The sequence below is a fragment of the Equus asinus genome, chromosome 1, assembly GCF_041296235.1.
Source record: "Equus asinus isolate D_3611 breed Donkey chromosome 1, EquAss-T2T_v2, whole genome shotgun sequence".
Taxonomy (NCBI): domain Eukaryota; kingdom Metazoa; phylum Chordata; class Mammalia; order Perissodactyla; family Equidae; genus Equus; species Equus asinus.
Genome location: NC_091790.1, coordinates 178,726,002 through 178,750,035, shown reverse-complemented (window position 1 = coordinate 178,750,035; position 24,034 = coordinate 178,726,002). Strand labels below are relative to the sequence as shown.

At 37.2% G+C, this 24,034-nt stretch overlaps 1 protein-coding gene across 1 annotated transcript in view; it reads left to right on the top strand.

Moving 5' to 3' along the window:
- Nucleotides 1–24,034, top strand: part of SLC13A1 (solute carrier family 13 member 1) — a 76,846-nt gene that overhangs the window by 50,380 nt on the left and 2,432 nt on the right. The window contains exons 8-14 of the mRNA XM_014839151.3: nucleotides 6,795–6,914; nucleotides 11,206–11,304; nucleotides 11,704–11,805; nucleotides 14,626–14,732; nucleotides 17,344–17,453; nucleotides 22,110–22,271; nucleotides 23,788–23,925. Of these exons, the coding sequence (XP_014694637.2) occupies nucleotides 6,795–6,914; nucleotides 11,206–11,304; nucleotides 11,704–11,805; nucleotides 14,626–14,732; nucleotides 17,344–17,453; nucleotides 22,110–22,271; nucleotides 23,788–23,925 (838 nt within the window). The remainder of the gene's footprint in view (nucleotides 1–6,794; nucleotides 6,915–11,205; nucleotides 11,305–11,703; nucleotides 11,806–14,625; nucleotides 14,733–17,343; nucleotides 17,454–22,109; nucleotides 22,272–23,787; nucleotides 23,926–24,034) is intronic.

The window sequence follows — 24,034 nt, the reverse complement described above, 5'->3', positions numbered from 1 at the left end:
GAGAGTCAATGATTTCCCACCACTGATGTTTAGAGAAAGGTGCCATCTTACAAATAATGGGAGGAAGAGATTGGAGTACACAGTTCAAAGCCTTTCCCTATCTATCTATCTATCTCATATATATAAAATGTTTATATATGCATATATATACATCTTTTGTTCTCTTTTTTTTACACAAAGAAAATAAGAACAATGAATTCTGAGAAAGCTAAATTTTATTCAGTGCAAATCAAAACAGACTTTCATTCATTCACTCAGTCAATCAACAAACATTTGTTGAGAACTGACAATGTGCAAGGCACTGTTTTGAATTCTTTTGGAGAATGCAAAAAATAAAACCTGCCAGGAACAAGATTCCATCTGGTTGTCTAGACAAAACGTACATATGTGAAAACCATGAAAATTTTAAAAACATAATAACATTTGTTTTTTGACATTTAGGGAGAAGGTAAAGCGACATGTATTGAGCCCTTGCCAGATAATTTACATACATCATAGTGTACACGTATCTTGTATATCCTTGCTGTGGAGGTGGAATATAATGGCGATTAACAGCATAGCCTCTGGGGTCAAAATGTCTGTGTTCAAATTCCAGCTCTCCTGTTACAAGCTAGGTGAATTTGAGAAATTCTTTCATCTCTTTAAGCTGGTTACCTTGCCGGAAAAATAAGGGCAATAATAAGATCCCTCTCTCAGAGAGTTGTTTAGAGTTTTACATAAAATAACTGGCACTATAAAAAGTGCCTAGCACAGAGCATGTGCTCAGTAAGTGTTGGTTACTATTATTATCAGAGTTGAGAAAGTTGAGGTTCAGCTTAGCAGATTGAGGACCAAACCAAAAGCAGTCAGACCCCAAAGTCCATCTCCATAAAAAATTACCTCCCTAGAAACATAGCTGGACATGCATCTAAAAGGGGACTGTAGGTGTGTGCAGCACCCCTTGGTCACTAGAGAAAATTTGTCCATACAACGTGGTCCAATCTTAAAAGAGAGAAACACCATGCTTATGGAGAAAATGAATGCAAATAATTCATAAAATCAAAACACAAAAAGTCTATGACAGGTTTTCAAGAGCGAGAGTAGAATAGTCTGTGCATGTTTTTGCACAGCTTAGAAAAGCAGTGCAAAGATTGATTGGCATTCTGAGAGTCTGGGGACAGGAGACCAATTAGGAGTCCATTACGAAAGTGCTGACAAATGATGAGGGGCAGAACAAGGCTAGCGGTGAAGCGATTGGAAGATTTAGACTGAAGAGACTGCACAGCCAGCCAGAAGGTGGTGAGTAATTACGCGTGAGGGTTTAAGAGTAAGGAGGGGTTAAGGAAACTCTGGGAGTTTTTGCCAATACAGCTGCATAGTGATGCCATGAACTTCTAGAGAAGACATGGCAGATTCATGGAGAAATTAATAAGTTGATTTTGAATATATTTAAATAGCCTGCGAAGAGCCCCTCCACAAGGAGATTTCCAGCAGGCATTTGCAGATGCATTGTTCAAGTTTGTTATAAATTTGGGGCTATATATATGAACACAGAAATTAAAAATCTAGAGTGTAGAAATCACAGAGATATGTGAGGTTTGGGGGAAAAAAGGAGAGAGAACATTGATTGGCTTAGAGTCAAGCGGAAGCAGAATGAAATTAGAAACAAGAGTAGAAATGTTAGTCTTGGAAAAGAAGGACATCCTCCTGAGTGATAATGAGAGGGAAGAATAGAACAAGTGAAGACAGAGAAATGTCAGATTATGTATATGACTCCCTCATTTCACAGATGAGGAACCAAGGCTCAGAGAACTTAAGAGAGGATCACTAGTCAGTGGAAACTTCCAGGTGAAGGCAAGTGGCCTGGTACATTTTCCACTCTGCAGCCTCATTGCCTCACAGACCATATGTGAAGGTGCCATGTTGGCAAAATTCTAAAAAAGCAAGTTTGCTGCCAGTAACAAATAAGGACCACATCGGTATTCACATTCATATGTTGCATTTTCTTTTTATAAAATATAAACATGCATTCATAATAAGTATTATCTGAAATAGTTGCAAAGCTGAATATTTGGCTAGTTAGACTGAACCTTTCTCTTGTTGTCACGAGCTGATGGATAGCTTGGAAGGTGATTTTTAGAATAATACTAACAAGACCAAGCTAATTATTTAACTCAACTATAAAGAATGAAATTTCTTGCATTCTTAATCTTTGAAGCTAGTACCCGTGCCACCTAAATTCTGACTCCCCTGTGATTAATTCACCATTAGTCTGACTAATGCTTGGAATAGGGCATTCAGGAAGTATCTTATGTTTTACTTACCTCCTGTAACAGTCTTACAGATGCTTTAGATTTTTATTGGCTCTTCATTAGGTAAATCCTGCTTCATCAATGCTCTCTACGTGACCCTTATGCCCTTCTCCTCCACTGATGTATTCCTCCAGTCATCACCAGATCTCCGCCTTTCCTAACGCTATTGTTAATAAATACCACCCTGAATTAACCCATTTCTTCCTACTCTGGTTCATGAAAGACCCACCAATTCTGTCAGCTTCTTTTTCTACATGTGTAGTTGCTATATCGTTTGAAATTCTGTTCAGTTTCTCCTAAACTGCCATTCCCATCTCCTCTTATCATAAACTATATTCACATTTTATAAACTCGTCTTATCCACACACATGCACACCACCACCTCTGATGATTGCAAGCTGTAAAGGCTGAATGAAGCACGATCTTATACTTATTTTAGCCCACAAGAGGCACAAGTAGGCGATCAATAAACATTGGTTGAGATGAACGGTATGAAGACTTTCATAAATGAAGTGCTGATTGTTCTTGGGAATCATCTAAATAACTAAATAATGCTTTGATATTAAAATAAAGTTATTAAGGGCAATATTATGAGGGACAATTACTGCTTTCATAGCAGAGTAGTTTTGATGCATCAGTATCATCTAATGAACACAACAGCTATCAGTTAAATACAAAAAGCAAATCTACCAGAGTAAGAATGGAAGATTATCACAAGTAAAATTTCATAGCTTACTGATTATCAAAGAATATTGTTCAGCTCGTGGGTGTCAGCTGTGAAATCTGTGGGTGTCCAGAGCAGCTTGGAAGGAAGTTGTATTATCAATGACTAGCACAGTCACTGTTACTAATTATGTGTTCAGTAATATCTACAAGAGGTCCACAAAACAAGAAGTGGTAAAAGACATGTGTTTCCAGGTGCCCTAAATTCAAAGACCACCTCTATAATCTCTCTTCCGGGCTAATTCCAGAGGGAGAAGGCGAACCAGTTACCCAGAAAAAGTCACCTTCAAGAGTTACCACAATTGTCCCCTGTGTAGATGAGCAACATGCATTTCTCAGAAATAATTTCTCTGGCAAGCATCAAAGAAGAAATTTGGATATTACAGAGTTTGGACTCAGACCTTGCTTCAGATTTCAATTTTGCTGTATATTAACTTCCGTAAGCATCAATTTCTTTATCTGAAAAATGGGGGCAATACTAGAACTTACAACATTACTGTGAGGATCAAATGGCATAATGCCTTGTGGCTCTTAGCAGACAGCCTGGTACATAGAAAATTGTCAATAAGCTAGTCATTGTTGTTGCTGCTTCTACTTTTGCTGTCGTTGTTGTTCGAAATCTAAGCCTGGCTCATAAATAACAAGTAGTTAATATTTGGAAAGAAACTTCTGGAAATACACAAATACAAAACTGAAAAGTGGCTTTGACTCAGAAATAATCAAAGCAGTCATTAATCAAAAGAACTGTAATCAGTGTGGACACTAACTTACAGTGTTCTTAGTGGCCAAAACGTGTTACAAGGCTGCAAATTTCTACAACTACATCCATTCTTTTGAGACCATTTCTGTGTCTTTCATTACTGTTAAAGTTATTCATCATTTTGTAGTTGGGCATAAGGATTGCAGCATCAGTATCTTCCTAAGTTTCAGCATCAGCACTCTTGTATGCTTTAGGTCAAATCACGTCTCTGTTACCATGCAATCATTCCTGTAGTGTTCTAAAATGTCCTTAAAACAAAAAGTTTGTATTCTAGTTTATGGATATTTTGCAATATGTACAGAATTTTCTATTTTTACCTGGGAGCTGGAGTTGAAGACACTATGCTTTGATGAAAAGAGATTGTGTTTTAAACACTCTTCCTGGGTTAAAAACCCAGCTTGACTGTGCAGTCTGTGACCTTGAGCAATCCACTGAACCTTCTCAGACTCAGTGTCTTCCTGTGTAAAATGGAAATATAGTGCCTTCCTCACAGGATTTTTGTTAGAATTAAATGTACTTAGATCCCTCATTCCTACACCTCTGCTTGACCTCTAAAACTTAGAGTCCAGGGTGAATTCTCTCTTCCTCTTATCTGCATTTCCTCCTGAAATTATCACACTCATTTCCATGGTTTATAATATCACCTATATGTGGATAACTACCAGTTTTACATCTCTAACCTGCCCTCTCCTCTCAATTCCAGACTCATTTATCCAAGTGGCTATCCAACATGGCCACTTGGAAAACTAAGGGACATCTCAAATTAACAGGCCTACAGCAACATTCTTAATCTGCCACTCCATTACCCTCTGCCAACCTGTTCTCCTCTCAGACTTAATTTCAATAAATGGCACCTTTTCCGGGTTTCCCACATTTGTCCCAAATATATTTAAAATCTATTGCCTTCTCTTCATCTTCACTGCCACCAATCTAATTTAAGCTAAAATCTACTCTACTCTCTACTCTATTCCTCTGCAAAACTTCTTTTGTCTTCTAATAGATTCCCCTGTGTATTTGTCTTCTCTTGCTTTGTTATAAATTACCATCAATTTAGTGGCTTAAAATAGCACAAATTTATTATCTCCTAATTTCTGTCTGTCAGGAGTCTAGGCACAGGTTATCTAGGTCCTTTGTGCAGGATCTCACCAGGCTGAAATCAAGGTGACAAGCAGTCCTGAGATCTCCACAGGTGCTCAGCATCCTATTCCAAACTCATTCAAGTTGTTGGCAGAAATTAGTTCCCTGAGGTTGAATTACTGAGGTGCCCATTTTATTGCTGACTATTGGCACGGGATCCCTCTAAGTTCCTAGAGGCTACCTGTAGATCCTTGTCATGTAGTCCCTTCCTTTGACAACATGGAAGCTTACTTCTTTAGGCCAGCAGGAAAGTCTCTCTTTTAAGGACTCACCTGATTAAGTCAGGTCCTCTCAAGATAATCTTCCTTTTGATTAATTCAAAGTCAATTGCTGGGGACTTTGATTACCTCTGCAAAATCCTTTCATTTTTGCCATAAAAGAGCCTAATTGCAGGAGTGAAATCTCATCATATGCACAAGTTCTATGCACACAGAGGAGAGAGGGTTGTACAAGGCATATGTACCTGGGGCAGGAATCTTGGGAGTCATCTTGGAGCTCAGTCTATCACATCCTGGCTTCCACTCTTATTGTCTTCAATCTTGAGAAGCCACCTAGCCAACATGTTTTATGTAAATCACAAATTTACGTGGACTTTAAATTAGATCACATCACTAATTTACAATGTTCCACTTATTCCTAATTGCATTTGTACTAAAATCCAAATTACTTCTGATGGCCCACAAGGTAATATATGATCTGACATCTATTGGGTGCTCCTTGGACTCTATTTCATGTCACTATAACTTTAGGTCACTACCTACAGCCTCCCTGGCCTTCTGTATGATCCCCAAACATTCCAAACTCACTCCTACCTCAGGGCCTTTGTACTTGCTATTTCTTCTGTCTGGAATACTGTTTCCCAGTTATTTACATAAACTAGCCCTTCTTGCAATCTAGATCTCACCTCAAATATCACCTTCCTTGGCCACCCTGTGTAAAATTTCTCCCTCCTCCTAATAACTTTTAATTACATTTTTCTGTTTTATTTTCTGATTTGTTATATGCTTACCTATTTATTGCCTGTGTTCCTCACTTAAATGTAAACTTTATAAGAGCCTGGACTACGTCCATCTAATTCACCACTCTACCCCCAAGACACAGTGTTAAGTGAAAGAAAAGGATTCTATTCAGAATTAAATGTAATTAGCATAGTTCACAATATAAGAAATCTTCATTTGCATCAGGCAGACACTTGCAGTCACTTCACTTAGAGGGTATGAGGAAGTAGAAAAAGGAACACCACAATGAAACTAATCCCTTACTTAGAGTATGCCAACCATTTCATTAGCATTCAAAATGTTCGCTCTAGATGTAAGCCTAATGGTGATGATGATGGAGACCATAGTCCTGGTGGTTGTTTATATACTTCTTACTACTGAAGAAAAAAACGAAAACAAAATGGAAAAACAGAGGTTAGCTTTTTCAGGCTTTCATTTTCCTAAATGAACTATACCTCCAGGCAAAAATGCTGAAAAGCCCATCTTTAGCCAAACAAATCTCACAGGATTCTCCATAGTAGGTGGGGAGAACGACGCAGCTTGATTTCAAGATACGAGGCACAGATGGTGAAAAATGAAAGTGGTTTGGGGGGATTATTTTGACCCTAATCCAAGTAGCATTTCCAAATGTCTTTAGGCTGAACAGACTAACTTAGGTCATTGACCTGTAATCCAAGTCTAATAATTTGAGGGGAAACAAGCTTAAGCCTTTCCCCTTATTTTATTTTCAAGGAGAAAAGTAACTACTATGTGTAATGGTGAGTATGTCCCATATCTTCCTTCTTGGCTGGTAGCACAGCAAATATGTGAACTGCTGCTTAGCAATGACCATCAGAGAAGATGCCACTTGTACTCCTGTGAACACTTTTCCATATTTTCACACAGACGCTACCCTGACTGTCGTTGCATCAACTTTGGATCATGGTTTATGCTCACCTTCCCAGCTGCTATTATTATTCTACTCTTGTCCTGGATCTGGCTTCAGTGGCTTTTCCTAGGATTCAAGTAAGTAAATATTCCATGTTAATCAGATAAACAAAGGTGTCTAGGTTCCAAGTTCTTAGTCCTCACCCAACGTTCTTTGACCTATTTCATGCATGTTGCATTCCTGCATTTCTCTTCCCTACAAAACTGACACCTAAGAACACATATTTTAAGGATAAGCTAGAATAACACCTAAGCAATGTTGCCTGTGGAAGAGAGTTTGTAGAAAGCAAGTCTATCTTGGTCTCCTTTGAATCCTAAGCCAATAAGGTATTGATAGATCCGGAGGACATAAGGAGCTCACCATGATGAGGACCCTGTACAAATTGTTAAAGTGGAATCTTAAGAAATTTTGCCCCTCCTCGTAGTTTAATGTGGGGATTCCCTCAGGTTACCAAGTTACTTTAAACTGTAACATGCAAGATTTCCTGCTTCATCTTAACACGAAAGTTGACACATCCTTGAAAAACTAAAATCAAAGTCTGAGAGTATTCTCTATGGAAAGAATATTGGATCAGGAATGAGGAGACCAGGGATACAGTTGTGGCTTCTCACAAGCCAGGTGAGTGATCTTTGTGAGGCTTGATCCATTCTCAGTCTCAGTGTCTTCAACTGTAAAATGACAGACTTTAACTAGAGGATCAGTCAGCTGGCTTCCAACGCTGTAATTCTAACACGTCTGGGCCCCAGTTGAAAGTGTAGAAGTCAAGGAAAGAAATACTGATCAATAAAGAGCTGCTAAAATGTCAAACATATATATTCTAGGCAAATATGCAGATATTACCTTGGCTAGGACTGAAGCTGGTGGTTCATAAGCACCAGTGAGTTACATGACTTCAATGACGGCCAGCATTTAAAATCAGGCAGGGCTCCACAGCAGAATCTAAACTGCAGCATTACGTATTCAACACAAACAACAATACTCCAAAAAGAAAGGCGGAAAGGCTGTCTATTAAACCTTCGGGACTTTTTCCTGAAAAACAACAGTTCAAATAATTTTTATAAGGCTTTATTTAAATGATTTCAAGCCCCTATGAGTAAAACAGCACGTGACCCACCAAGCAGGTGAGGCTGCAGTCAGGTACTTCCTTTGAAAAGCAAAGCAGTGAGATCTGGTGGTTGTCCGTGCCTTGGCCTGAATGTTCCAAGCCTGGTCAGATAAGGACTTGTGTTCTTCCCTCTCCGTTCCTCTTCCTGGTTCTTCTCTAGAACTGCTACAATTTTGTTAGTAGTGGGGAGATGGTACTGAGGATTTTTTAAAAAATCTATTGGTCCAGATTGTGGGAGCAGAGTGTGGCAGTCTTCCTGCCAAAGCAAATGTGTGGAATGTCACTGACTTCAGCAGGTGGGCATCAGTGGGAAGAGGCCAGCTGCGTACTAAATGCCCCTTCCTGGAAATCCAAGCCTTTGGGGGTCTGTTCAATAGTACAGGCAACAATGCAGGATGCAGGTTTCTCCCACACCAGTGGAGAAAGCATCCAGTCACAGACCCACTGTTGTTTTCTCCGTTTTTGCTATATATAATGATTTTATAAAATATATATGCAAGCACTGTCATTATTTTAAGATTGCCCAACACTTAAAAAGGAGAAATTAGGAAGATAAAGGGAAGATGTATTGAAATGTGTTTTCTACAAGGAAAAGAATCCTGTGAAGTGTGTGCATTAGGCAAAGTCCATAAATCATCATCAGTGGCATGTTTCAACAGTCCCCTTGCTGTCCACTCTTGGGTAGACATTGCATAGCTTCATGCTCCAGCTAATTTTTCAGTGTCCTTTAAAGTCTACCAGGGTATTCACCTCCAGAGGTTTGAGATAGACAAACAGAAATTATCAGCCACTCCCCTGGCAGGCTACCATACATTCTGATTAGTGTGTTGGCGTTAACACAGTTAACTCACGCATTATAAATGACCCCTACCTATCTGGAAGAAAAGCTCATCTGTCAGTGCCACCGAACTTAGTTAAATGGCGAGGTTGATGCATTGTCATCTGCTTCATCAGTTCCTTTGTGAAGGCATTAACCTTCATTTGTAGCAAAGCCAATTTGGCTTTGGCTTAACTATTTATTATCCCCCACCAAAGTGACAAAGTACAGATGCAGTCTACTGGGTGGAAAACAGTTTCTAAGGAGACTCATCCTTTTTTTAACTCTACTTTCCTATTCTACAGATGATTCTCAAAGTGTCCCACAGGTTAGTTTCTTATAATAGTAGTGTTTATATTGTGAGAAGGGATAAAATTTCAAGACTGGTGCTAGTCAGTAACTTAACTGAGACTATAAAGATTAAATATTACCTCACTGATTTTAAATGCAACAGCATCCGTCTAATTATGTTCAGTGGTTGGAGTGTGTGCAGGAGAGTGATTATGAATGTGTAGGATGGATGACTTAAGAATTGAGGAAACTCTGCTCCTTCAAAGAGAATAACAGTCCAGACAAATTTGAGTAGCTGAGTTACAGAAAAAATAAATAAAATTTGTCTGTGTGAAAGCTACCCTCACACCACCCCAGTCTTCCTATTTACTCCCTCATAAATATCCATGTTTACCCCAGCAATTTTTCAGAAGGAATGCCCCTGTTTGCTTTCTTTCTTTTTTTTAAAACCGCTTTATTGAGGTATGATTGACATACAAAAAGCTGTAGATATTTAGTGTATACAAAACTTGATGCATTTGGGAATAAGTATATACTCGTGAAACCATCATCAATATCAATGCCATAAACTTATCCAAAATCCAGTAGTTTCCTACCATCCTCTTTATTTATTTATGTAATAAGAACTCTTAATATAAGATCTATCCTCTTAGCAAATTTTTAAGTATACAATACAGTATTGTTAATCCTGGGCTCTATTTTGTACAGGAGATCTCCAGAGTTTCTGTTGCATAACTGAAACTTTGAATCCTTTGCCCAACACCTCCCCATTTTCCACTCTCCCAAGTGCCTGGCAACCTTCCTTTTACCTTTTGCTTCTATGTGTTTGACTATTTTAGATTCTACGTGTAAGTGAGATCATGCAGTGTTTGCTTTTCTGTGTCTGGCTTATTTCACTTAGCACGACGTCCTCCAGGTCCATTCATGTTCTCACAAACGGCAGGATTTCCTTCTTGTTGAAGGTTGAATAATACTTCATTGTTTGTGTATACCACTTTTCTTTATCCACTTGTCTGTCAATGGACATTTGAGTTGTTTCCATATCTTGGCTGTTGTGAATAATACAGCAATGAACACGTGAGTGCAGGTATCTCTTCGACATCCAGATTTCATTTCCTTTGGCTCTACACTCAGAAGTGCTTTCTATACCTACAAATAATGTAATCCAACTGAGCCACTCATAGACATTCCAAGAGATAGTCCCTAAGAATCTAGCCATTTTTCCATTTGTTTCTTCTTCTGGAGGGACTTTTTTCCCCATAGATCTCAGTCTAGAGCAGTGCTTCACAAAAGTTCTTCAAGGTTTTGAAGACCCTGGACTTCAAGACAGAAAAATTAGTCATAGGAGAAAAGGGTCACTAAAATCAGCAGCTAAAGGAAATAGAGACTGGCAGTTACTGTTAGAAACAATTTGGAAAATTATCTAGTGGGTGCTATTAGGACATAAGGGGTGGAAAACTTGAAAAAAATGTAATAGAGTTGATTTAGTTCTGAGAATAGACATAGATTGGACTCTGTCCATGATTAGTGTATGTGACTTCCCTGCCCTAGTGTATAACTCAAGTTTAGCATATTTTGTGCAAAATGATACATCTGACAAATGTCTCCTAAATTTGACAAAGGTACTATTGAGTTAATAGTGCCTTTGAGTCAATAATGAGTCAATAATTACTGTGTATACCAGTGTTTAGAGAGTCCAAGCCAAAGAAAACATCTAGGACACTGCCCCTTCCCTCGAATAACTTGTTGTATAAGTGATGAGATAAAACTTAGACATATGCAACAGTTAACAATCAAGATATGCAATCTACATATTAAAATATATAACAATCAGGTATATAATAAAGTGTTAAATTAAAGATGAGTGGAACATGGCAAAATTCTAATGGTGCAAAAGGACTTGGAAAAGGAAGAGATAAGTAGAAGATGTTGTGGAAAATATGGAAGAGAAATTAAGCATTGAAAAATGTGCAAATCAGTCAAAAACAGAAAAAAGAGGAGAGAACATTCGAAGAAGGAGATGGAGGTAAAGGCGAAAGGCACAGATGTCTGTTATTAGGGAGAGTCATATTTTCATGTTTTATGAAACTTTCACACAAATTATCTTCCGTAAAGGGAGAATCCTTTGCCTAACATGTTTAATTATTCTTTTCAGTGTTAAGGAGATGTTCAAATGTGGCAAGACCAAAACATTCAGACAAAAGGCTTGTGCCGAGGTGATTAAACAAGAATACCAAAAACTTGGGCCAATAAGGTAAGATTCACACACACACACACACACACACACACAGAGGTATGCTGCTTATACTTCAAGGGTTTATTTACAGGCAAATAAGCACGTAATCATCTGTCGTGCATTGACAACATTTGGTAAGGGTGCTGAATGTTCTAACCTTTGTGAATATAACTCATCATGACAAAACACATATCTCGTCTAACTCAGATTTACCGGGTAGATTGACAAGAAGCTGAAAGACCCACAGAGGAGTAACGTCCTCCTCTGATCTCGCTGATTCTTTCCAATTACGGTGTTGACACATCCGGGTTTTACAATGTTTACAGTCTTCTAAGATTACCCCTGACAATAGCTCAGCGAGTTTCTACAAATGTCCAGACTGAGAAAATAAACGAAAGGATTGGCATTTTCCCACAGGTCTCAAGAAATTGTGACCTTGGTCCTCTTCTTGGTAATGGCCCTGCTGTGGTTTAGCCGAGATCCCGGCTTCATTTCTGGCTGGTCTGTGCTTTTCTCAGAGTAAGTGTCACGTGTTATGTTCCTCAGCTCTTCCTGTTTTCTCCTTGGCCTTTCTCCTAAGTGGTTCCTATAACTCTGAAAGATTGTGTGAGATTTTTTTCTCCCTTTCCATTGAAAAGATTTTTTAATTCTAATCTTTTCAGGAAAACAATTGATAAGGAATGAAATCTAGGAGAGGGTTGCAGACAAGATAACCAAACTCTCCTGTACCTAAAAATCAGGCTCCTTTAGACGAAGCTATTTCCCTCCTTACAAAATTAGAAATATAGCCTGCAGGAAAGCCAGATTCTCTGGTGGTGGGGAGTATAGACTCTGGGGCCACATGGCTTGGATTCCACTCCTGGCTCTTCCGCTTACTTTGGGCAAGTCATCCACCTCTCAGTTTCTTCATCTGTAAAATGGAACTCATAAGAGTGCTGCATTTCCCCCTATAGGAAGCATGATAATAAATGTTTATTTTGTGAAATAAATGCCACTCAATGCTTTTTCATAACCTGATATGAACTCACGTTCTGTGATTTTTGCCAACTTAATTTTTTTACATCTATGGAGGATTATTTATTTGGTTCAATAGCCTTTTTCTCTATTTATGTCCATTTTTTATTAGTTCACTGTCAATCCATTCCTGCCCCTATTTTATAGATGAGGAATTCCTGAATAAGTAATAAGACCGACTTTATAAACTAATGTTAGAAGCTGGGTCAGAGTTAATTTTATCTTTCAGTGTCTTATACACCAGCAGTCATTGCTGAGTCATGGGAAGTGAGGGGGAAGATTGTAGCATAATTTTCTAAATTAAGGACCATCCTACATGTCAATATAAATACTTGGGTGTTGAGATTTGTGTTCCCAATCTATCTTTCACTGAACCAGTCTGGTTCCTAAATTCAGCAGATCTCTAATTTGGACTTCCTATCTCACATACCCCAGCAAGAATCCATGTATTTTGGGGCAGAAACCAAAATTGTTTGGGTGAAATATATTCTGCCCACATGGAATAAAGAAATTTCTTTCTTGTCGAATCAGAGCCTTCTGGTTATATAGGCATTGCCAACATATTTTAAAGGTGCAAAGTCTGTGTGCAAATTCCTAGGGAGCGCACAAGCATAGCAGTGTAATGTGGCGGCATGTTTCAAAGGATCAGCTTCAGTTCTATATACTTTTTATTTCTTTTGGGACTAAAACTTTTCATTTTAAGAAGTCTAAACAAAAGGCAACATTCAGTTATTCAAAGTAAGCTATTTGAAACAAACTATTGTTTGTTTGATTAGTACTTTGTAGTTTTGTAATAGGACCTATACCAACAACAACAACAAAATTCTTCCTCCTTTTTATAAATTTATAAATTGCCAAAGAAAATAAAATTTGTATCAGTTTCATATTTTGTAATATTGAGATAACCTAACAGTTCATAATAAACTAAAAATAAAATTAAAATAAACTAATAAAATAATAGTTTTAAAAGCCTTTTGAAAGAAATTATTTCAGTATTTATGGCTTGATTTTACTTAAATTATATATTCTGTAGAATATACTGTAATGTAGAGGTTTTAAGCATTTAGAATTTCCAAAGCTAGAATGATGTATCAAGATTTATATCTACCACCTAATGTTTCCATTCCATCTGTTTGAACTTGGACTGAAGTCAATGTGTCTTTTCATATAAAACAAAATCAGATTACATGATGCCTGACCTAATTTGGCAAAAATCCACCCAAAAATTGCAAGTGAAATAAAAGAAATAGGGAACAATAAAATAATAAATATTGGTTAAGTTTGTTGAATAAATTACACCGAGGTAGCTTTTTACTCAACAAGGAAACAAAGAAAATTCATATTTAGGGAAAACAGACTGCTTAATAAAATTGTCAGATTGAATAAAATAATGCATTTGCTTGATTATTTAGATTGTTCAAGTAAATTACAGGAGGAGAGAGTTTCTATAGTACATGGGCATTGCTGAGTTACATAGAAGCAAAACAACCTTTAGGGTATACATAGTTCTTCTCAGACTACAAAGAGTCACTAGTTAATATGCTGACTTTTAAAAGTGCATTCAAATTGTTTATGCCTGGTTCATTCATAGCTGATCTCCAGGTGCTTCTTAACTGTCGAGGCTTCTGAAAACCTACCTCACTTTCTGGAATGTCCTGGTGATTCTAAGACCCCATCTGTTCCTAAATCACTCTTAATTTTTTACAGTGATCATTTATGAGTATCTCATAATCCATTCTAACAATTAATATTCTTGATTGAGTTTCACAGGGTGGAAAGTATTAAATGGGTTGACTTCATTTGTGTGGTGTGGCTAGGTCCTATAATCACAGAAGCAGATGTTATATCTTAGAAAAACAGATAAATTCCTTTTCACAATTTACAGAAGAGTTTCAGATGACCCTAGAAACATCCATGCCTTGACACGATTCAAAAGTAGGATGTTATAAAACAATTATGAAGGACTTTGCGTAGTCTAGCAATTGTTTCAACCTAAATTCTCTGCCAATATGATTAAAAGAAATAATTCAAAGAAGAAATTATTTACCACATCTGTAAGCTTTACCTAAGAGGGAATTTGCCACGTTGGCCCAGTGTGTCAGCATGTGTATACATGGTTTTGGAAATACGGAGACATCTGAAAACAATGGGAGCATGGTCTGAGATTTTTGGTTCCACTAAGTTACACCATTTAGTTAGAAATCCATAGGTTTTAGAGCAGATTATCCGAAATAAATAACCTATACCTATACCTGAATCAATTGGTGTTTGGTTCACGCAAATTCTTGATGGCATTTTTTAACATACACATTTGTTCCTTTTCAGGTATCTCGGTTTTGTTACAGATTCAACCGTTGCCTTACTTGTAGGACTCCTATTCTTTCTTATCCCAGCTAAGACATTGACTAAGACTACACCTACAGGAGAAATTAGTTGAGTATTATTTATAATTCTGAATGAATTTGATAGAAGAGCAAAAAATACAAAATGCCATTGATTTCGATTAGCACCTAGAACAAAAGGAATGGACATGTTGACATAACCCCTGTTTGTACCCTGCAGCTCCTATTCAGCCAGCACGCACCATCTGCCTACAAGGGGGGTCATCTTACTTTGCAGAAGCAAGAAGTAGATTTCTTTATGCACCATCATTAGGAAGCTGCTCCCAGTGAATCTGTTTGGTCTATGATAAGCCCCATTCCCCTGCCAAAATCAGAATTGAATTTACTCTTGACAAACATAGGAACAAGAACATGGAAGTCATTACTTCATGATGAGCTCTTGGTAATAAATGGTGAGGTCTAAAGTGGTGAGGAGTTTCAAGGGGAAGAGTATTCACAACCTTACATAGTAGTCCTGGAGAGCATGCAAATCCACCCCACGCTAGTTATAACCCAGTGTCATGATTGAAAGAAAAGGTATTTAATGGGAGCATTCATTGTCTTTATAAGACATAGGCAAAGAAGCATGCCTGGTTACATGAGCATACACTCCCTGTCCCCAACACACACACATATTCTTAAGCATAGGATTCACCCACATCTATGCTTTATGCTAACACAGCATGTTTTGGTAGTTAGATTCTTGTGTTGTGAATGTGAGACAAATGACTTAAAATTGTTTTGAAAGAGCCTAGTAGAGTAGACTTGTGGGTTTTTTTTAAGGCTTTAACTTAGCATGGTTTGTTGGTTTGTTTTTATGGAAGATTTGCCCTAAGCTAACATCTGTTGCCAGTCTTCCTCTTTTTTCTTTCTTTTGCCCCGCAAAGGTCTCAATACATCATTGTGAATTCTTCTGGTTCTTCTATAAAAGCCATCACCACAACATGGCCTCTGACAGATATGTGGTGTGATTCCACACCCAGGAACCAAACCCAGGCTGCCAAAACTGAGCACACAGAACTTTAACCACTAGACCCTCAGGGCTGGCTCAAGTTGTGGGTTTTCTTTTATTTATTTTCGTGTGTGTGTGAGGAAGATTGGCCCTGAGCTAACATCTGTTGCAAATCTTCCTCTTTTTGCTTGAGGAAGATTGTCACTGAGCTACCATCTGTGCCAGTCTTCCTCCACTTTATGTGGGATGCCGCCACAGCGTGGCTTGATGAGCGGTGCTAGGTCCGCACTCAGGATCCGAGCCTGCAAACCCCAGGCCACCGAAGCAGGGCGCAGGGACTTAACCACTATACCACCAGGCCAGCCCCTTGTGGGGTTTTTGTTGTTACTGGTTTTTCTTTTCTTTTCTTTTCTTTTTGCTGGGATTCATGCAATTGGGTGGTCCACCTGACCCCTTGCATCAGAATTGGTAAATGACTAATGGGTCAGATTTCTAGGACATTATTTATGTAATAGCAAAGCATAGACATAAATGCCTTTATTCCTATAAATGCCTCAAATATTCTTCACTTGAGACTAGAACATCTGAAAATATGTTATAAGGAGACAGTGGAAAACAGAGCGTTGATTCCTATGGGACCCTGAAGATTCTGATTATTGCAGTCAAAGCCCAAAGGCCTGACATGGGCAAGTATTGAGGAAGTGATGCTTGGCTTAACTTCCCTGGCTCCCACATCTGAATGCCCCCTCAGAAAAAGCCTTGCCTCTATCCACCAGTCTTTCTCTTCTCATTCTTCAACTCCTATTCTCCCTGATAAATTCATTTATACTAGGCTTAAAAAGGACATATAAAACATAATAGGTTACATTTTAAATGGGAGGTACTTTTCAGAGATGTCTGCATTTTAACAGCATATGTGGTCTTAATCCAAGTAAGAAATAGAAAAATTTTAGTCAACAGTGAGGGTAGGTTTGGTTTACTTTTAGGGGAAAGAGATAGGAAGGACGCTTAATAGTAACATTAAAATCTCACCGTGCGGAAGGCTGTCTGTTACACACAAATGTTAAACGGGCAGAATGTGTTCATGGATGACCTTATTTCTCAACAAATCAATGAAGCCATCAGGACCCAAATATCAAGAGAAATCTTTATGATAACTGCTCAATGAGCATTTCAAGGGTCTCATGAATGATATTTAAATTATTTAATCTGAATTTTGTATTATTTTAAACTGGAATCCTAATGAATCTATTATGACCCCTCTTGTGATTTGAAAAAAAAATCAAATAAATATTAGTGAATAATAATTATAATGCTACACTGACATAATAGAACCAATGGAATATTACAAACATTTTGCATAGCAAAGAATAGTATTGCCCAATGCACTGTGTTACTCATAGTAGGCAAAGGTGTTAGTGGAATGAAGGAATAGCATTATAAATTACAAGGTTATAACTTATCTAAATTTATTCTATAATATGATCCAAAGGATTTTTCCAAGTTACGGTATTTTTTCCTTTTTTATAATATAATGTTCCTCCTAGGCCAGGTGGAAACTACCCAAAGTCCAGATCAAGTCCCCTATCTAAAAATAACATAGGAATATTAAAAACTTCTTGTAAGATGGCTATTTAGGATAATTTTTTTAAAATATGTCATACTGTCATATTTTAAGCAATGTGTAACTGTGGAACTTTTGTTTTCCAGTTGCTTTTGATTACTCTCCACTGATTACTTGGAAAGAATTCCAGTCATTCATGCCCTGGGATATAGCGATTCTTGTTGGTGGAGGGTTTGCCTTGGCAGATGGCTGTGAGGTAATACTGTGTCTAAGATATTTAAAAATTAACTAGACTGTTCCAAAGAAGAACACAGAGACACTCAAGCTTTTGGCATATTCAACTTCATCCCATCATTTTAATGATGCAGAATTCAATAGCCATGCAGTAAGTATACCACACAGAGTGAGTTCAGAGTTCAAGAATTTTTACAGACTGCAAGCATAAAACATCATCTTCTATGATGTCCCAGCATGTCAAAAGGAATAAAGCAAAGAAGATTGGAATTCTTAATCCACAAAATAGTATTAGAAGACTAGCTTAGTAAGAGAAACTTACATAAAAATCATATGCACAGTGAATCCTAGTAAAACATATTCTCTTTGTTTGTTCATACCTTTACCTTATTTCATGATGAATTTGAGTAGCTCTCAGAGTTCTCTTCAATGTATCCTGGTCCTAATGTTGCCAAGGAAGGAGAATGCGAAATAATAGGAGCATTAAAGGTACTTAATACATGTTTCTTGAATGAAGTCCAGATAGAATTTCACATAATCGTGTCTAATATTGTATTGTACCTAATTTTAAGGAGAAATAAAACCACCATGAGGAATAAAGTTGGTTATTTCTTTGGCCTATCCATCCAGTTGATATAAAGTAGAAGTCTTAGGAAGCTCTTGTCCCTTGAAATTACCCTGGTCATTGTAGGGCTGCTGGAAGAAAAGTACCTTCTCCAAAAAGTCCATGAAAATCCTTTACTCTTTGAATAATTAAAAAACTCTTATTTCTGGATTTCATATCCTTCTGTGAAACACTCAAAGTACATGGCTGTTCCATTTCCTTATTCAGTCATCAAATGAAAAAGGATGACAAGGGAGGTGTGTCCAGCCTTTTAGTTTATGGGAAGTTAAGTTTTTATACTTCTCAAGACAAATAACTATCTGCTCTGTTCTCTTCCTTCTTCTGACTTTATTGTCAATTTGTCTGTATGGCATTTGGATACTGAGCTTTCAGCAATAGGATTTAGTAATAGGTGAAAGTTTTAGAAATTGTCTAAATTCTGTGTGCCACTTACAAGTCATTTTAGGTCTAGATTTGGCTCACCTTATAGAGTGCTCAAATATAAATGACAGAAATATAAGACAAATGCACTTTTCTACTAGTTAAGCAGTCATGAGATCTGGTTTCTCAGAATAAATAACTTGCATTCCTATGTCTGCTAATTTGAACTGTGAGTAAATCAGAATTGGTAATTCTGAGCATTGATGTGAACTTTGTTCATCTCTCCTTCCCAGAATATCTGTCTGGATTTGACCCTAGACACTCAAAGTAGTTTTAAAAGCTTTGGCCAGACCCTAGAATAACAAAATCTAAGGAAACAAAAAGGTATGGACTTAGTGTGACGAACTAGGCTCTGTCATTAGAAGAATTAAGGAAGCCGTGGAGGAGGTCTAGTTTGCTGTGAAAATCCTAGTGCGCACAATCAGACTTCTATGGGATGCGCGCTGTAACCCTAGCCCTAAGCGGTCAGACTGCAGCCATGAGCTTCAAAACTATGACTGTGGACAAATATGCCCTTAGAAACTGGTTTTACAAAGATTTAGAGACAGTTAACTTTTAAAAATTTTGTTCCAAATTGTAATTAGTTTAGCAAATGTCCAGAAATAGATAACCCTTCTAGTGGGGAATCATGAGAAAGCAACTTCTAAAGCATTCACCTTGTTAGAATTCCCTCTCTCTTGAATGCCCCTATTTTGTTTTAACATGACTAAACTCTCGTGAGCTGGTAGTCACTTTTCAATTCTTGTCAGTCAATAACTCCTCTTCCTTTTTCACACATCCCTCAAAATTTCTCTCCTAGGTTAAACGTGGAGGATTAACACTATTTTTCTCTGATCTCTACTAATGGCAATAATAGAACAAGAGTATCTGTTCACAAAGATAAAGACTATACAGCAGGAATGATGACATACAAGAGATAATGATAAAATTTAGAAGATAGAAAGAGGATGTTTGAGGGGTAACTGACTTTGTGTAGTAGAACAAGTAGAGAAAGATAAAATACATGGGCCTGCAAAAGGAAGAGCCAACTGGAAAGAAACTCATTCATCCACAGGATCCTGGAAGAGTTTAGAAATTGGAAGCAGCAGATTAACCGAAAGCAGGGGAAAAAAAACAAGACTAAAAATGCAGGATGGTTTAAAAAGTGCCAAAGGAGCTGTGAGCTTCCCAGATACTCTCTCTAGTCCTGAATAAACAGGCAACTGCTCTTTCTCCTTCCTGGTAGAAAATTTAGATTTACTCTTTCACAAAATTGAATCAACGAGATACTAGCTCATAGCTTAGTTTCCTGTAGTAAAGTCTGCCTCTCAGTAATCCTTGCCTAGACACGAAGAGCCTCCAATCATCATTTTATTGCCTCCCTTTTAAACATGAATACGCAGTCCAGGATCACCAGACAATTGGGAAAGTCTCTGCTATGATAATCAGTAAGAAAAAAATGAGAACAAAAACAAAAGGAACACAGAAAAAGGAAGGAAATGCATGAAGCAAAAGAAAACTTTCAAAATTTGTCATCGCTGGCTCAAAGAGATGTTAGAAACATCAAAGACACAAAACTAAAATAAAATCTTACTTTTTTGGAAAAAGGAATAAACAGAAAATAAGAAAGAGTCACTGAAGATAAGAAATATTGTAACAGAAATTTAAAAATTCAGTAGCATGGTTAGAAGATGAAGTTTGAACCTATCTCAGAAAGTAGGACAAAAAGATGAAGAGAAGGTAAATGAAAAAGAGAGAGAGAGAAGAAAATTAGAGTATCAATCCAAAATGTCCAACAGCCAACTAATAAGAGTTTCAGAAAGAGAAAAGAAAAAAGAATAAATATAAGAATATTTCCAAAAAATAATGCAAGAAATTCCTTAGAACCAAAGACTTTGAGATTCTGGACTGAGAAAGCTATTGAGTGCTCAATATCCAAGCAGTTCACGTAGAATTTTGGAAACTTCGGTGTGATGATATGATCCCAGTGGCTTCCAGGGAGGGGGACCGATATGTGGTGTAATCTTTTCCAGCTGCATCTAGTCAGACATAAACAAAATCCATTCTTAGAGTATATGTTGTTATATTCTAGGATGAATTTGTGCTAATGTGACTTAAATAGCAGACAGTCTTTTTCCATCTAAAAGTCAAAACAAAAACAAACAAACAAAATGTAAGTCAAAACCGCAAATAACATACGTAATATCTGGCATCCACATTTGGGGATGTTCTTGCCAACTTTTCATCTGACAGCATACAGCTTGTAATTAGAGCTTTACTGATAACAATCCTAGTTTGTCATGAGCTTGAAGATTCACACATGCACTAGCTCACTGAAATCTTCTCACAAATGGAGGATTTCCCCTTCCATTTGGGGAGAAAAATAGAATAACATATCTGCCAATCTGAGTGCAGCCAATCTTTCTGTATGATGATCAATGAATCAAAGATCAGAATGTCATCAGGCTTCTAAAGAACTCAACTGGAAGCCACAGGAAATGGAGCAATGGCTTGGAACTGCTGAGTGATTATTATTTCAAGTCTAGAATTCTGCAAAGGCTAAACTATCAAAACAGTGTGAAAAGAAAATAAAGAGGTTTTCAGACATGCAGACAGTAAAAAAATTTACTTCCCATATATCAGTTCTCAGGAAGCTATGGAAGAATATGTTTCACCAACACAAAGGAGTTAACAAGAAAGGATTCCCATATAAGAGGGTAGGGAAGGAATTCATGGTACCCCAGTGAAGAGAGGTTTCAAAACAACAGCAGAGTAGATCTAAAGATTAGCTAGTCCACATGGAGCCAAAGGAGGGAATATTCCATAATGGACAACTTCATGAGAGAAAATGAGAAAGAACAATTACCTAATATGTTTGTCTACTCATGGGGAATTTTCCAATTTTACTAGAGAGTATGCTGAAGAATTAGTGATAAGTACTTAGAAAATCAAGCAAACAAAAGATTGAGGCAATGATTCCCTGGAAAAGCAGACAGACAAACAAAAAAACAGTAAAACAAAAAGCTAAATGCAGTCACAGTACACTAAGAGACTCAGGTATGAACAATATTAATCATAATGGTAAACTTTAAATATTGATTTAACCAAAAATGTTAATAGATGGGTATAAGGGAATGGAGGCACAGGAAATATGTTTATGGTGGATGGTGTCATATATTAGGAAGTCAGTAGATAATGTATAAATGTGAAAACTAGGAAAAACTATAATTTTGAAAAATTGCTTTGAATACCTAAACATAGCTATAAATAGCTAACAGGGGTTGAAAGCTATTGCCTCTGGGGAACACAACTTAGGAGTGGAGAGAGGTAGACCAGAAGAGCTGCTCTTTTCATAAAGTCCTATAGTACTACATGACTAAAATACCCACATATATTAGAGAAAATTTAATTGAAAATTGGGAGAAGACAATTCAGATTTCCTAAAGCACGTTGGTATGTTTAAATAAAAATAATTGAGTATTTCCCTATGTCAAAGCCACCTAGATCTACCAAACTACAGAAAAATATGAGATTAAAATTATATTTAAGAAGTTGAGTTCTTAGAGCAAATAATGCTTTTTATATATTTAAATTGTGTTTGATTAAAATGAATTATTCATGAATAACAAATATTGCAAATTCTTTTTTTTTTAGATATCGGGACTATCTAAGTGGATAGGAAATAAATTATCTCCTCTAGGGTCATTACCACTATGGCTGATAATTCTGCTGTCTTCCTTGATAGTCACATCGTTAACAGAGGTAGCCAGCAATCCAGCTACCATTACCCTCCTTCTCCCAATATTATCGCCATTGGTGAGTATCTCATTTATCTCATTTATAGTCTTCATTTAAAGAATAGGGTTCTACTTTGCTTGTTCTCATATTGTGGTGTGGAGTCATTTTTGGCTTGAATGGTCCCCCAGGAGGTAACTTACAGAGTGGTTTGATTTGTATTGATGCTTTTTTAGGACACCTCAACTCAGAAGAATTATTTTCTTCCATGTTCAAGCAGAACAATCTTAAGTGAACCACTTACCTTCTCTCCACCCAGATTTTTCATGGGCAGATAAATGAGAGTCAGCCTAGAACCTTTGCAGCTGTAAGACTTTGGGATTCAGTGTTTCCTGGCAACTTTAGCGTTTAGATCTCTAACGCTGACATGTCTCCCTCCAGAAGGTTATTCCTGAATTGCTGAGAAGGGTTCATATAAGTGATTTGCAAGTGAATGAAAATCTAGGATTATACTTCAGGCTTCAAGCTTAAATGTCTTAGACACAGTTCTCCACTGCCCAGGGAGGAATTTTAAAATGATAAGTAAGAAGCGGATTTGCAAGAAGAGAGAGGGAAAGACTGCCTTCCTTCTTCTCCCACCTAGCTAGCAATTACAAGAAATAGCTCGAAGTAAAATGTTTTTCTTATTGGGACAGATGGGTTTGGTGAGAGGAAAGTACTTTAAATTAAGAAGAATTGCCCCTCTAGCATTGTTCTGCCGCTCGTTCAGGGGCATATGTTGGCATTCTTGAACTGCTGCTTCAAATTAGAAAAGAAACATAGGCAGTTCATATTGGTAAAACATTTTGGTTTTTTCTGTTCTTTATTTCTCAACATGGAGCAATTAGAACATTATATGATGAATTAAGAATAGTAGTAACTCTTCTTCTGTGATGATTCCCAAACAAATTCTAAAATGTATGTCACAGAGGCAGTAACGTTAATAGTTTGATGAGAAGCTTTGGAGCCAGAGGGACCTGAGACCCTACTGAAGTTCTACTGCTGGCCAGCTGTGTGTTTGGACAAGTTAGTTTAGCCTCTCTGGGCCTCAGTTTCCTCATCTGGGCCTCAGTTTCCTCATCTGTTATTTGGGGTTATAGTAGCCATCTCATAAGGTCATTGTCTGAAAATTAAGTTATGTATGTAAATATATTAAGTTTATTATATTATATATTATATCATATATAAAATTTTATATATATATTATATATAAACACATATATAAGCATATATATATGTAACTTAGCACAGCACCTAGCACTAGATAAATAATAAGTGGTTGCTGTTTTTATTTACTTTCTGGAATAAATGATATTTTACTTTCTAAAAATAACAGTTATAATACTTAAATGGGCACCAATAACCATATGAAAAGGAATAAGAGGAAGACAAATTTTCTGGAAAATATTCTTCAAGTTATAACTGCATTTCTGTGTATAATTTTATGTCTTTAGGTTTCAATCTGCTTCTAGGAAAGCTTATTGTAATAATTTTGCTCATTCTGATGCTTGGTGCCACCTCAAAATGTTCCTTAGACTTCTTTTATCTTTTCCTACAGGCTGAAGCCATTCACGTGAACCCTCTTTACATTTTGCTACCTTCTACTCTGTGTACTTCATTTGCATTTCTCCTTCCAGTAGCAAATCCACCCAACGCTATTGTTTTTTCATATGGCCATCTAAAAGTTATTGACATGGTAAGTGAGCTGAAAGAATACTGTTGGTCCAACAGACTTTTTTTGTGATGTCTTGGGTTATCTCCTCTTTTACACACTAACCAACTGCCAAGAAAAGCCAGGCTTGAGT